Source organism: Callithrix jacchus, chromosome X (assembly GCF_049354715.1).
Source record: "Callithrix jacchus isolate 240 chromosome X, calJac240_pri, whole genome shotgun sequence".
In the NCBI taxonomy this organism is placed as follows: Eukaryota; Metazoa; Chordata; class Mammalia; order Primates; family Cebidae; genus Callithrix; species Callithrix jacchus.
The window spans coordinates 130982131-130997798 of NC_133524.1; the positions used below are offsets into that span (position 1 = coordinate 130982131).

Genomic DNA, 15668 nt, shown 5'->3' on the forward strand with positions numbered 1-15668 from the left:
AGGAGAAGGGCTCACTTGGATCACGACCCGGGGTTCGCCCCACCCAACACCCTGGGACTAAGAAGCGCTTAAACAGGAAACGGGAGCCTTTCCAAAACAGCTTGAGGCTGATTGGAAGCCAGGAAAAGTCCCAGCCCCTCCCACGTCAGCATCCCTGTAGGCGCACAGCGCGGCGGGCGACGTGTGGCTTGCCGGGAGACGTAGTCCTCAGTGCAGCCCCGCGCCTGCGCCCTGGGCAGTTGCCGGTGAGCTTGGGAGAACCGTGGGCGCTGAGGCGGTGAGTCCCGGAGCGGCCAGAGGGCGTGGCCGTTCCCTGGGGTACGGGTGCGGGCGCGGGTAGCGGGGCAACTTTCCCTGGCCGGTGCCATCCCAACTGGGTGATTCCAGCTGTGTCCCGGGCGGCGGGAGTCGGGAAGACTGGTGGGCAGCGGGCCCCTATCCGGCCAGGGTCCCCACCGCCACTCCCTGCGACCGGACCGGGCCTTCCCGAGAGTCCTCCCGGGCTGGGAGCTCCCCTCCAGGTGACTGGACTTCGTCGCCCAAGACCAAACAGAGGCCGTGTCTGAGACGCTAGCATCCGATTTGTACCAGCTTTTAGACTTTTGAGGGACGTGTCACTCTTGCCGTTCCTCAACTGCTCTCTTCACACACATCGCTTTCCTTATAGGCCCTATGAGGGTGGATTCTCTATGAGAAGGTTTGGAGAGAAATCACTGCTGCCATAGTGAAATGAACGTTTCTCTGGTAAGGGTCCATCAAAGGAAACCCGAAGGGTCAGTTCCCTGGTAGACGTGGTGGAAGGTTTTGGGTCAGTCAGGGAAGGGCTGGCCAGCTGTGAGGCTGGAGCGGATTAACGGGTGGGTCCAGATCCAAAAACAGCACAGTTCCTGGATGCCCTCCAGCAACGGTTAGGTGCCTAAACTCTGGGAAATAGAGGCTCCCTAGAAATGACTCCTGACAAGCAATAAATTTTAATTGAGTGCTTCCTCTGTGCCAGGCACGCTGCTAATCACTTTTCATGCAATTGGATCCATGCTGAACATTTTACGAAGTAGATGCTATGATTATCTTCATGTTACAGAGGCACTGGATGTCAGGGTCACACAGCTAGCAGGTTATCATAACTAAATCGATCTGCTAAAGTCAGCCTACCATCATGGTAAAGGGGGATAAGAGGACAGAGTGCTGATTTGGGTTGACTGGGTAGGAAGAGAGTCATGAGTATTTTTTTCCCCTTGAATCGCCTCTAGAGAAGAGGGCAACTACAGCAGCTGTCTCAGCAAATGCAGAGAGAGAGGACTCATGGCACATGGGCAGATAAAGATCTTGAGACCTGTAGAAACATGTATGTGACTGCCTCTGTGACTTCAAAGACTACACTAAGAACATTTTGATGTTTTTAGACCTTTTGATTGCTGGAGAATGTAGATTTTGACCTAATCACCAGTTCCCTCTGGCATTTTCCATATGACCTTAGACAAGTTGCTCAATCTCCCTAAGCCTCAAACCTCAATTCCCTCATCTGTATCCAGGGGATAATACTAGTACCTAGCTCCTAAGCTTGGGTGAGGGTTAATTGACTAGCCTATGTAGAATGCTTAGAACAGTAACTGGCACATAACATGAACTTAATAAATATCCTTTTGTTAGGAATGCATAGCAAATTCCTAATGGCCTCCCTATTGCAGTGTATTTCTCACGTAGGAGATCCTCCTGGAATGCTATGGCGGAGGGGAGTGGGGAAGGAATGGCATGGGGTTGCTGGGGGAATTACACAGTCTCCATGAGGACAAGAATGAGAGATGGACAATTTGCTGCCTTTGCAAACTATGGCTCACCTAAGTTCACTTTGATTGAAGGCTTTTAGGGAGTACTTAAAGCTAGATGGACTTGCAAAGATTTGTTGGAAGTATTAGTATTCCTCCTCCAATTCTATTGAGATCTACATATATTGGGAAACACATGACTGTTGGAATTAAATTGGGATGGGATTAAATGCCAACAAATTTATAAGGGTTCATTTATTAATAAATTCAGGGTCCTTAGCCTGGGACCATGGAATTCTAAAGCAGAACTATCCAATAGACCTTTTGCAGTGATGTCTATTAAGCATTTGAAATTTAGCTAATATTACTGAGAAACTAAGTTTTTGACTAAACTTAAAGTGTCATATGGGGCTGTTGGCTACCATATTGGACAGCAAGCACAGTTCTACAAGGTCCATAGATGAGCTTTGAGATTTTTATAAACTTTTGAAACTAGCTGGAGAATTCTATGTATGTGTATTTTTCTAGGAAGTGAGTATGATTCATCAGATTCTCAAAACCAAGAGAAATATAATGAACTACTTTAGGTCTTTGGTAAAATAGAAGTTAATGAAGGTAAGTAAGCCCTCTTGTGACCACTCCTGTTTCTCCTTTCTCATTTTTTTCGGTCCTCAGCTGTAGGTGGCTCCCTCCCACCGCAACAACTTCAGAGAGAAACAAATCGAAATCTGATAAGTGAGGCTCCAGATAAACTGTAAACTGCTGGAAGTGGGAGATGGCTGTGGCCTTGGGTTGTGCAATCCAGGCATCCTTGAATCAAGGCTCTGTGTTTCAAGAGTATGATACTGACTGTGAAGTCTTCCGTCAGCGCTTCAGGCAGTTCCAGTACAGAGAAGCAGCTGGGCCTCATGAAGCATTTAACAAACTCTGGGAGCTTTGCTGTCAATGGCTGAAGCCAAAGATGCGCTCTAAGGAACAAATCCTGGAGCTGCTAGTGTTGGAGCAATTCCTAACTATCCTGCCCACAGAGATAGAGACCTGGGTGAGGGAGCACTGCCCAGAGAATAGAGAAAGAGTTGTGTCACTCATCGAAGACTTACAGAGAGAACTTGAGATACCAGAGCAGCAGGTAAGAAAAGAATGTGGCATCTTTGTGATTGGTCCTAAGGAAGTAGCTGAGGCAGAGACTAGACCACACATGTGTCTCTGTGTCATTCCCCAGATTCAAGATTTCTCCAGAGTCCTTTTCCTTTTTCTCTTCTGCTGAATTCAACAAATGAGTCAGTGCTTTTAACTCTATCAGACTCAATTGCCCTTCTATAACAAATGATTTATAATGTCCACTTTCCTATGCACAAATGAAATTCACAGACAACATAATCTACCCACATAAATCAACTCAAAACATTAATAAATTGCTCCATGGCCTGAAGGCCAGTTCTAGCCATAGTCTGTTTCTCTGTACTCTGTACATAATGGTTTTTACCTTGTTAAAAGGTCGTTGGAAAAAGAACAGGAAGAAGGAGAAGAACTGACAGTGAATGTGGCCCACAGAGCCTAAAATATTTACTATTTGGATAAAGTTTGCCAAACCTGAGTCAAGTCTAGAAGGAATATAAAGGAAAAGAAACATAGTTTGTTATAAACTGATAGGGATTTGTGCACATACATGCCTGGGCCTGACCAAATGTCATGAAGTTATCAGATGCTTACATCTATACTTAGAATCACTGTGAATGGGACAGCCAGAAATTCAGACTGATTCAGCTCAAGTACTACGAACAGTGTTGCTGCTCATCATGTGATTTTCCAAAGTGGCATACGACTCTTGGTAAATCTGAACAATAAGCAATGTGGTCTTTGCTTTTCACAGTAGTGTATTCCTAGAAAATTTTATTTGTGCTGACACTATGCAAAACAAAGCAAACAATTGTACTTATTTGACCAACAGGGTGGAGTTCTTGACACGTTCTTTTTACTCACATGAATGTTTGAGTGGGACATTCCATACTTGGTAGGGACCTGGAACAATTCTGCATTGTACATTATGTTCCATTAAGTTCTGATAACTACCACCTGTCAGCATATTCAAAACTCCCCATGGGTGCAGTGGCACTGTCTGCCATTCAGAACAACTGTGCAAAGCGTCTTTTCAGAAGTGCCATGACTGAGAGAGGGCAGTATCTTTGGGAAAAGGGAGCAGGAGCTTCCAGATGGGCATCGGGAATACTCCAGTCTTGTCTATGGGGGTTCTCTGCAGGAGCTGTTAGCTTCAGGGCTCCTGAACAGGAGTCTTCTAAGGCTTTCTGTCTCCCTAGGGTATTTGGGTTGGTGGTTACCCTTCCTTTCTCTGTCTCCTTGGTTTTGTTTACTATATAAGATTTTATCTTCATGTGGTCTAGACATTTGCTGCCGAATACAGTCACTTCTAGTCATGTACAGCTCTTGAGCACTTGAAATATGGCCAATGCAAATTGAGATCTGCTGTAAGTATGAAATACACACCACATGCAGAAGACTTGGTTTGAAAAAAGTAGGTGAAATATCTCACTAATAATTGTTCATATTAATTACATGTTGAAATGCTGATTGTTTGCATTGGATTAATACGTACTATTAAAATTGGCCTTTTTAAAAAATGTATTCATATGGCCAATAGAAAATTTAAAATTACATGCATGATTCTCATACAATTCTACTGGGTACTGCTCGTCTAGACTTGAGAGTGATGGTTCTGGCATTTCCTCCAGGTTGATATGCATGACATGCTCTTGGAAGAACTGGCACCAGTGGGAACAGCACACATACCACCAACCATGCACCTAGAGTCACCTGCACTCCAGGTAATGGGACCTGCCCAGGAGGCCCCAGTAGCAGAGGCATGGATTCCACAGGCAGGGCCACAGGAGCTGAACTATGGTGCTGCTGGAGAATGTCAGCCCTTTCTAGACCCAGGTAAGGCAAGGGATTTCTCTCCTTTCTTTTGTTTCTGTTTTGAGAGTTCAGGAACTCTCAAGGGTTGGAGTTGTGTTAGAAATACCAATTACCTAATGGAAATGAACCACTCGAAGAAGAAGAAGAAATCTCTCTGCGAATAGTAGGTAACAAAGCACTTTGGATAGAATCCTGGGATTAGGAATCCTTTAAGCTAATGACCCTGATAAGGAGTCTTTTGATCAAGAATATTACACAGGAAAACTATGGGAGTTTGGATTCTGGATAAGGAATCATTTCTCAGCCCAATTTTAATCAACAGGAATTGTGATGTTGTGGGCCTCAAGGGCCTCGGTTGCTTTTATGACATCAGAGCCTTATTCAAACTTAATACTTTAGTAATATAGTCTCTTTAGATCCTGTAAGATCAACCACTTACCACAGTCTAAAGGAAATATCTGCCTCATTAAATAAAAACCTGTTACATATTACAGTGTTTCTCAAACTGTAGTAAGCAGACCATTCACAGCATGAACACCAAGGGTGCATGTTTAACAAGCTCTGCAGGTGAGTGCTACACACACTAAGGTTTGAGAACCACTGGCCCAGACACCACAGGGGTTAGTTCTAGAAGGAGAAAGTCCAAGTGGAGAAAGGCAGCAGGATCACGTAGTCCCGGTGCTCCTGTCTTTTATTCCCCCTTGAGGTGTTCTTACCCAGTGTTCCCTGTACCTCTTCTACCCCTCACATTAAAGCTTTGACTCAACTGTGGCCAGAATCCACTCCCCTCACTCCTCCAAGTGCTGTTTCAACATGTTGGCACGTTCAAGAGCCTATTAAATACTGAGACCACAGAAGACACATAAAAATGAAAATAAGTTGAGAGTTATCCAAGTTATAAATGTCTGATCCATCCATAACTAGCTCAGTGCTCACTTTCCACACAATGTTACTAGCCTACTGTTGACTTACCAATAACATCAATGGTCAATTAACACATATTTTGTATGTTATGTGTCATATACTATATTCTTACAGTAAGTAAGCTAGAGAAAGGAAAACGTTATTAAGGAAGAGAATATATTTACTATTCATTAAGTGGAAGTGGATCATTATAAAGGTCTTCATCCCCATCATCTTCACATTGAGTAGGCTAAGGAGGAAGAGGAGAGGTTAATCTTGCTGTCTCAGGGGTGGCAGAGGTGGAAGAAAATCTGCTTGTAAGTGTATTTGTGCAGTTCAAACACATGTTGTTCAATGGTCAACTGTGTATGCTAGATAAAAGTCCCTTATTAGACATATGATTTGCCAATATCTTCTCTCATTTCACTTTCTTGATAGTGTCCTTTGTAGCACAAAAGACTTTTCATTTTGATGAAATCAAATGTAATTGTTTTTTCTTTTGTTGTTTGTGCTTTTGATGTCTTATCTAAGTAATCATTGCCTAATCCAAGGTTACAAAAATTTTCCCCTGTGTTTTCACCTAACAGTTTTATAATTTAGCTCTTACATCTAAGAGTTTGATCTAATTTTCAGTAACTTTTATATAAGTTAATGAGGTAGAGGTCCAAATAATATTTTTTTCTCATGTGGACATCAGGTGTCTCAGCATTATTTGTTGAAAAGGCTATTCTTTTTATATTGAATATCCTTGAAATCCTTGTCAAAATCAGCTGACCACAGGTATATGGTTTTATTGCTAGATTCTCATTACTACTTTGTTGATCTACATGTCTATTCTAATGGAAGTACTGCACTGTCCGTCCATTTGTGTTACTATAAAGGAATAACTGAGGCTGGGTAGTTTGTTAAGTAAAGAGATCTATTTGACTCACAGTTCTGCAGGCTATACAAGAAGCATAGTGCCTGCATCTGATTCTGGTGAGGGCTTCAGGAAGCTTCCACGCATGGCAGAAGGCGAAGGGGAGCTGGCATGTGCAGGCCGTATAGCGAAAGGAGACAAGAGAGGAGGGAGGTGCTAGGCTCTTTTTAACAGTCAGTTTTCATGGGAATTAGTATAGCAAGTGAGAATTTTATTTCTTAATTCCAACCTAAATACCTTTCATTTCTTTTTGTTGTCTGAGTTGCTCTGCCTAGAACCTCCAGTACAATGTCAAATACAAGTGACCAGAGTGGGCATCAAGTCTTGTTCCTGATCTCAGAGGAACTTTGTTTAGTCTTTCACCATTACTTATGATGTTAGCTAAAGGTCTTTCCTAGATTCTTTTTATCAGGATGAGAAAGTTTCTTTCTATTCCTAATTTGAGTATTTTTGTCAGGAAACTGATGGATTTTGTCAAATGTTTTTTCTCCATTTATTGAGATGATCATGTGATTTTTTGTTACTTGTCATTCTATTGTAATGGGGTGTTACCTTAATTTTTGAATGCTAAATCAATTTTTCATTCATGGGATAAACACCACTTGGTTTTGATGCACAATTCTTACTATATGTTGCTGGATTCAGTTTGCTAGTATTTTGCTGAAGATTTTTACATCCATATTCATGAGAGATTTTGATGTGTAGTTTCCTTTTCTGGTCCTGTCTTCATATAGCTTTGTTATCAGGGTAATAACTGCCTCATAGAATGAGGTAGGAAGCCTTTCCTCCTCTTCTATTTTTGGAAGTATTTGTGAAGAATTGCTATCTTTTTCTTTTGTCACTTGTGCTTTAGGTGTCATATTTAAGAAACCATTGCCTAATCCAAGATCATGAAGATTTATACCTATGCTTCCTTCTAAGACTGTTATGAATTTATCTCTTACATTTAGGTCATTGATGCATTTTGAATGAATTTTTGTTATGTGATATGATATGGGGGATCAACGGCATTCTTGTGCATGTGGATATTCAGTTGTCCCAGCACCATTTGTTGAGGAGACTATTCTTTCTTGAATGTTCTTGGTACTTTTATCAAAAATCAATTCACTGTACGTGTAAAGGCTTATTTCTAGACTCCCAATTCTATTGCATTAACATATATTTGTTTCCTAATGCCAGTAAAGTGATTTGGAAAGTATTCCATTTTCTTCTGTTTTTCAGGAGGAGATTATGTAGACTTGGTTTTGCTTTTTTAAATATTTGACAGAACTCACCAGTGAGGCCATCTGTGCTTTGGCCTTTTGTGGGTGGGTGGGGAGGGGGGTGTTTATTACTAATTAAATCTCTTTAATTGTTATAGGCCTATTCAGATTTTCTATTTCTTCTTGAGTCACTTTGATTACTGCATGTTTCTAGTAAGTTGTCCATTTTAATTTTATTTATCTGACTTATTTTCATACATTTGTTCATAATATTCCTTTATTATAATCCTCTCTCTCTCTCTCTCTCTCTCTGTCTCTCTTTGTCTCTTTGGCCGGTCATCCAGGCCAGAGTGCAGTGGCATGATCACAGTTCACTGCAACCTCAACCTTAGGTGATCCTCCCACCTGAGCCTCCCAGGTAGCTGGGACTACAGGCATACAGCACCACTCCTGGCTATTTTTTGTAGAAACAACGTTTTGCCATGTTGTCCAGGCTGATCTTGAACTCCTAGGTTCAAGCAGTCTGCTTACCTCAGCCTCCTGAAGTGCTGGGATTAAAGGCGTGAGCCACTGTACCCATCCCGCCTTTTTATTTCTGTAAGTTTAATAGTAATACCCCCGCTTTCATTTTCAATTGTAGTTATTTGAATTCTCTCTCCTCTTTTCTTGGCGGGTCTCTCAAGGATTATTAACTTTGTTGATGTTTTTAAATAACCAACCTTGGTTTCAATGCCTTCCTCTGTTGTTTTACAATTTGCTATTTCATTGAATTCTATTCTAATCTTTGTTGTTTCCTTCTTTCTGGTTGTTTGTGGTTTACTTTGCTCCTTTCACAGTACTTTAAATTGGAAGAATAGGTAATTAGTTTGAGTTTTTCTTCCTTTTTAATATAGGAATTCAGAGTTATAAATTTTTTTCTAAGCAGTGTGTTAAATATATCCTTTACATTTTGTATGCAGTATGTTTATTTTCATTTATCCCAAAATATTTCTAATTTCCCTTTTGACATCTTTGACTGATTGGTAACTTAGGAGTGTGTTGTATAATTTTCACAAGTTCCAAATTTCTTTGTTATTTATTTCTAATTTCATTCCATTTTTGTAGAAAAATATACCCTATAATTACTATCTTTTTAAATTTCAGAGCATTTGTGTTATGCTGTAGCATCTTGTCTGTCCTAGAGAACTTTCTATGTGCACTTGTGAAGAATGTCTAGAATGCCGTTGTTGGGTGGAGTGTTCTATGAATATCTGTTATGTTTAGTTGGTTTATACTATTTTCTACATCTTGTATTGTTGATCTTCTGCCTAGATTTTCTATCTAATAGTGCAAGGAGTTATTGAAGTATCTCACTACTGTTGTTGAATTATCTAGTTCTTGTACTATTTCTGCCAGGTTTTGTTTTATGTATTTTAGTACTCAGTAATTAGGTGCATACATGATTATGATTGTTATATCTTCCTGATGGATTGATATTTTTATCAATATAAAATGATCCTGTATATCTTAGTAACAGGCTTTTTGTTTGTTTTAATGTCTATTTTGACTGGCTGTCTTGTGGTTGCTACTTGTATGATATATATATCTTTTCCCATCCCTTTACATTCAATCTGTTTGTATCTTTGAATCTAAAGTGTACCTCTTATACACAGTGTACAGTTGGATCTTTTCTTTTCAATCCAGTCAGACCTTCTCTGCTTTTATATGAAATCATTTAATCTATTTACATTTAATTTTATTTTTGATATGGTTGGATTTATATCTGCCGTTTTGCTTTTTGTTTTCCACACGACTCAGGTCGTTTTTGTTCCGCTATCCCTCTTTTACTGCTTTCTTTTTCACTAAGTAAATATTTCTCATGCAATATTTTACTTTAATAATTTTACTATTTTTAAGTTATTTCTTTAGTGGTTTCTCTAGGATTTACCATCTACATCTTATCATTGGTTTTAGAGTTATAATAACTTAATGCCAGGGAGATATAGAAACGTTTCTCCTATGTAGCTCTATTCGCTTTTCCTTTTTTTTGTGATATTACTATCATATCTGTAACATCAAAAATGTTTTAAACCCAAGAATACATTGTTATAATTATTGCTTTATATAATTTATGTAATTTAAGACTCTTAAGAAGTTGAAAGGAGAAGGGAAAATAAATATACATTATAACTTTTGTTATATTAACATTATTTGTAATTTCTGGTTTTCTTCATTTGTTCCTGTGGATTTGAGTTATCAACTGGAGTCATTTCGTTAGCCCCATACAGTTTGCTGCTACAGACCTCATTTCTGCTGTTACTGGGAAATGTATTACATTTCTACATGTTGTATGCCCGGTAATACACTATGTACATATTTTGTACAGTTGTATTTTAAATCTTTTAACAAAGGGAAGAAGCAGTAATTTTCATTTATACTGTCTTTTCTAATTACATAATTATTTTTACTTATGCTGCTTTGTCATGTGGATTCAAATTACCATACATTTAGGTTATAAGTCAGTATTTTGCCCCTAAGCTTTTGCTACTCTCTCCTATTCCAAGTTTCAACAGAAACTCCATCTTATACTTCATAGCAGCTTTCTTTTGATCTATGACCTTCAATTTTATTTTACCTGTTTCATATTACCTTGTAATTTCACTCTTAGCTTTGAAATTGAAATGAAAAAAAATAGTGAATTTAAACAGCACTTTATTTGTAATTCGTATTTTGTTTCTTAATCTTGAAAAGGATTTTTTTTTTCATGAAAAAGTAACACAAGGTATTTTAGTCCACTTCCTCTGTCTCGAATATAATGTTCTGGAATTTAAATTTTCCTTCAGATTAACATTAGTCAAACTAAATTCCTAGTATCATTTTAATAATACTAATATTTAAACACCAGCCTACATTTAGATATCACATTAGTAATTTACAGCCCACATTTCATTGAAGACCAGTACACTTGACCAGAGGTAAAGGAGGAGAAGAAGGGGCTTAGAAGAGAGGATGTAAGCAATACCAGCTGCAAATGAGGAGAGGGGTGGTCAGACAAGGGGAGAGTGAGTGGTTAGAAACGTCACCTGATTGTCCTTAGATTGACAGTTTGAAATACTATTTGTTAGTCATTTTGGCTAATAGTCATTTTCACCTGTATGAGTCATTTGGGCTCATTTTAAGAGAAGCCACTTCTAGACTTCAGCTGAAACAAACATAAATGCCGCTTTTGCTAATAGTCATTTGGGCTAATTTTAAGAGAATCCACTTCAGCTGAAACAAACATAAATACTGCATTTGATAATTTCAACCCAGTTCAATTTTCATTTAAATTCAAAAGACTCAACTGGAATTATTCCAGTAAACACTTTCACTCCGACTTTGAGCTCTCTCTCTCTCTCTGTTTGGCACTCAATAGCAGTGTTCCCCAGTACTAATGTGGCGAAACTTTACAAAATTTACTTTATATTTTAGCTCTAACCTAAACAAATCTAGTATCAAAATAGATGCTGAAGTGATTTAGTGCATTGATTTCAGCACAGAATTTATTCACTCACCTTCCACAGATTAGAAATAGCTTTGAATTGAACACGACCTCATTTTCATTTTGCTTTTAACTTTTAAAGAAAAGACTGTTGCAAGACACTCAGGTGAAGTAATAGTTAATGGAGAAGTAAGTACTAAGAGGCCATGTGTCCAAGAAATCAGCCTAAATTTTGGAAAAACCTTTGATGAGCCAAACTATAATGCTTCTCATCTTTCTTCTGGCCAGGATATCCATTACCAAAGCTTGATGTGAACTTCTCATTGGAGAATAGAGAAGAGCCATGGGTGAAGGAATTACAGGATTCTAAAGAAATGAAACAATTACTTGATTCCAAGATAGGTAAGTAATTGTTCTTTGATATACTAGGGGAAGAAAAAAAATGCAAATTCAACCTAAATAAAAATAAAGAGTTTGGAATTCTATTTAGGAATGTTTATGTTCCTACTACTGCTTTAATATAACTCTTCATTTTCCTTCACTTTCTTTTCTCCTTGGAACACAATATCAAATGCAGTTTTTATTTCTTCTCTCAGGTTTTGAGATGGGGATAGAAAATGAAGAAGATGCTTCAAAACAGAAAAAAATGGACACTATGTATCCATTTATTGTAACTTTAGAGGGGAATGCTCTTCAGGGTCCCATTTTGCAAAAAGACTATGTACAGTTAGAAAATCAATGGGAAAGCCCCCCAGAGGATTTACAGACAGATTTAGCAAAACTGGTAGATCAGCAGAACCCCACTCTGGGAGAGACACCTGAGAACTCCAACTTGGAAGAACCTCTCAATCCTAAACCCCATAAGAAAAAGAGCCCAGGAGAGAAACCTCACCGATGTCCTCAGTGTGGAAAATGTTTTGCTCGGAAGTCACAACTTACTGGGCATCAGAGAATTCATTCAGGGGAAGAACCTCATAAATGCCCTGAATGTGGGAAAAGATTCCTTCGTAGTTCAGACCTCTATAGACACCAACGACTTCATACAGGGGAGAGACCCTATGAATGTACTGTATGTAAAAAGCGATTCACTCGGCGCTCACATCTTATAGGGCACCAGAGAACCCATTCTGAAGAAGAAACATATAAATGTCTTGAGTGTGGGAAAAGTTTTTGTCATGGATCAAGTCTTAAAAGACATCTGAAAACTCATACAGGTGAAAAACCTCATAGATGTCATAATTGTGGGAAAAGTTTTAGTCGACTGACAGCTCTTACTTTACACCAGAGAACGCATACTGAAGAGAGACCTTTTAAATGTAATTATTGTGGGAAAAGTTTTAGACAGAGACCAAGCCTCGTTATTCATTTAAGAATCCACACAGGGGAGAAGCCATACAAGTGTACTCATTGTTCTAAAAGCTTCAGGCAGAGAGCAGGCCTTATTATGCACCAGGTCACTCACTTCAGAGGACTTCTTTAAGAATTGCTAATGGAAACAGGTCCTACACAAATTGATACTAACCCAAAAAAATCTCAAACTACAGCAGACTGTTTGTCTTGGAAGCTTTTATTTGAGCTTATAAGAACATAGAACAGCTTTTGTTGTTGTTGTTGTTGTTGTTGCTATTTTTAAAACCCATTTTCCAAGGTATACGAATTCTAGAGTATTTATCTAACTTTTGTGATTTTCTTAGATTTGATTTCTTCTGTCTGCACAACTCTTCTTTTTTGATTATAATGAAAAATTTTGTGTTCCAAGACAACTGTATTATAGGTGTAAACGTAAAGCATATAAATTATGACAATCCTTTTAGAGGTAGAGTCAACATAGTGGATAAACATGTCTATCAGACATTGATTATAGCAGTACCATAGTTATTCTGCTGTCATTATTAAAGATGATTATATTCATTCAAAGCTTTAGATGTGTCTCATGTGGCAAGAAAGGAGACAATGAATTTTGTCAAACAATAAAAATGTGTCAGGAACACAAGGATGAAGGCGATGTCATTTGCCTGGTAAGAACTGGGTTATTTCCACTGAAATTTTGTATGTTTAAGGAAATTAAGATTTTAACCTTGTGAATTTTGCAGTTTGCTAGTCTGCTTAGTCAGCAGTTTGTGCAGATTACTAATTTGGTAATTTATTTTATTCACAGAATAAGCTGTATGTCTGGAACAATCCATTTGGCAATTGAAATTGTACAAGCAGAATCTAAGTTAATTTAGACTGACTGAAGAACCAGTGTTTTTTGCTCTCCTTTGGTATTTCACTCTCCTTCGGTACAATCATGTGTCTTTCAATACTTTAAAAAATTTTACCCATTCTTTAATTCAGCGTCTCACTACGTATGTGTCATAGAATACTTAGTTCTGCTAGATATTCTGCAAATATGTGTGGGAATTGCTTCCTGCTGTTTTGCCTTCTTAGATTGATAGTGCACATCAGCCTATGAGAATCTCTGAGAGGTCCTCTAGAAAAAAGAGAAAAAGCACCTCTTTTGGCTGAATGTTTTATTTGACCCTGAAACTTTTTCATATACCCAGTAATAACACACAGAACTAATATTCTGAGAATATATCTTGGAACACACTGCCTTAAACAGGTATTTCTATAGCTATCAGTATAGTTATGTTGCTCCCAAGCCTAGTTATCTCCAGTTGTTTTAAGGGTGTTATGAAATCTTCTTTAAATATATATGAATATGTGTAACACAGACACATATACACACATGCTACCTTAAGTGGGTGAGGGTCACTAATTTGGATAATTTTTAAGTTGCCTAGTGATTCTCAACATTCTTGAATTTTACTTATATTTAGACACACACACACACACACACACACACCCCCCACTTTAAGAAGGTGAGGATCACTAATTCAGATAATTTATGAGTTGCCCAGTGATTCTCAACCTCTTTGAATTTTACTTAGAATTACACACACACACACACACACACACACACACACACACACACACATTGCTACTTATATAAGTGTTCTCATGTAATCATGGTGACAGCTCAAATTTCCGAAGCAAGGGAAGACTTCTCATTGTCAGTTAAAGCTGTTAAAACATGAAAATATTCATTGAGCCTAGTTCCTTGTTATAAAATACAAGAAATAGAACATTCAAGCATTTTCCCTTTGTGAAGATATTCAGTTGCCCTTTCCTTAAACTACAATTAGGGAAAGTATATCTCTTCTATTCCATTGAAGTTCTTGAAAGTGATATAAGTACTTTGGGGGTTATCTACTATGTGCCTAACCAGTGCTGTTCTGGGCTTAGTGGAAGCTAGTAAAGAAATAGATTTCATGGGTCATGCTCATAAAGATTTTATAGTATTTTTAGTTAAACAAGAGTTGGGAAACAGGTGGCGAACAATGCAAGAGAGTTTGTAATTAAGTGCCAATTCTACCAATTGCTAGACCCAGGATGTATCTTTAATCCTCGTCATCCAGGTCCCTGTATGATGCTGCTATAAGTCTGGGGCTCAAATAGATATCCCAGTAGCAATAAACGTGTAATATGGAGGAGTCTGAATGTAGAGATGAAAAATACAGAATGTAATGGCTTCTCTTTTCTCTCTTGTGGAATTGCATTCAAACCAGAACAGTGCCTTAGAATGGATGTGCCCAACTGCTCTGTATTTATGCAATATTTTAATAAAGCGGAAATGTATATGCTCTTCCTGCTTCACTTGCACTAATTAATTATTCGAACAACTTAGAGCTTCTTTCCCTGAACAGTGGCAACAAGCATGGCAGTTGACTCCTGTCCTCATCCCAAGTTGGAATCACTTTTCTCTCTGCAATCATGGCACTGTGATTATGCATCATTTTTAGCATTTAATACAGTCTATTTTGGGCAAGTAGTGTTAGTTGCAATCGTAATATGAATTGCATCCTCCCTCTTATTTATATCAAATATACTTGACTAGATTTTTACGAGGTAGAGAATGTCTAGTATTCTTCTCTTTGTTACAGTGCCCTATATAAAAGAATTAAAAAATATTGTGGCATTGAATCAAGAAACATGTGAAAAAGTTCTTAGAAACAGATAACGTATTTAGAGCATTGCATGGATAATTATACTTCTATGTCTAATTTGTACTTCTGAGCATTTCAAAAAGATAAGGGCAAAATAAAGTACCTACCTCCTAGCTATTATAAAGGGGAAAATACAGTACCTACCTCAAATGTGCTATGAAGATTAAATGAAATATATTTTGGTCTGCCCCTATACACTGTAAGCTTTCAATAAATATCCCTCATATTATATTTTCATTCTTTCTAGTTTAATGATAAAAGAATTTAAAGCTATAGATTTTCTTCTCTGTATGGCTTTGGACATATGTCATAGCTTTTATATGCAGTGTTCTTATTTATATTTCAAAATTATTTGTTGTTTTCATTATAATTCCTCTTTGACTTAAGAGATGTACAATGTTGCCATTTTCCTCTTAATTTTGGTTTTGCTACATT

At 38.1% G+C, this 15668-nt stretch overlaps 1 protein-coding gene across 4 annotated transcripts; it reads left to right on the forward strand.

Annotated features, from left to right (window-relative positions):
- The first annotated feature begins 234 nt into the window (after positions 1-234).
- ZNF449 (zinc finger protein 449) lies at positions 235-14872 on the forward strand. Of its 4 annotated transcripts, XR_616610.5 has the most exons (7): positions 235-277; positions 668-744; positions 2442-2895; positions 4517-4721; positions 11473-11586; positions 11781-13202; positions 13343-14872. XR_616610.5 is itself a non-coding variant. In XM_008989944.5 (6 exons), the coding sequence occupies exons 3-6, from the start codon at positions 2542-2544 to the stop codon at positions 12662-12664; spliced, it is 1557 nt and encodes a 518-aa protein (XP_008988192.1). In that variant the 5' UTR covers positions 235-277; positions 668-744; positions 2442-2541; the 3' UTR covers positions 12665-14872. The 4 variants fall into 4 exon arrangements, 2 of the variants coding, with proteins under 2 accessions (XP_008988192.1, XP_017824226.1); XR_013531443.1 differs by lacking the exon at positions 668-744; XM_008989944.5 differs by having other exon boundaries at positions 11781-14872.
- Positions 14873-15668: the final 796 nt, after the last annotated feature.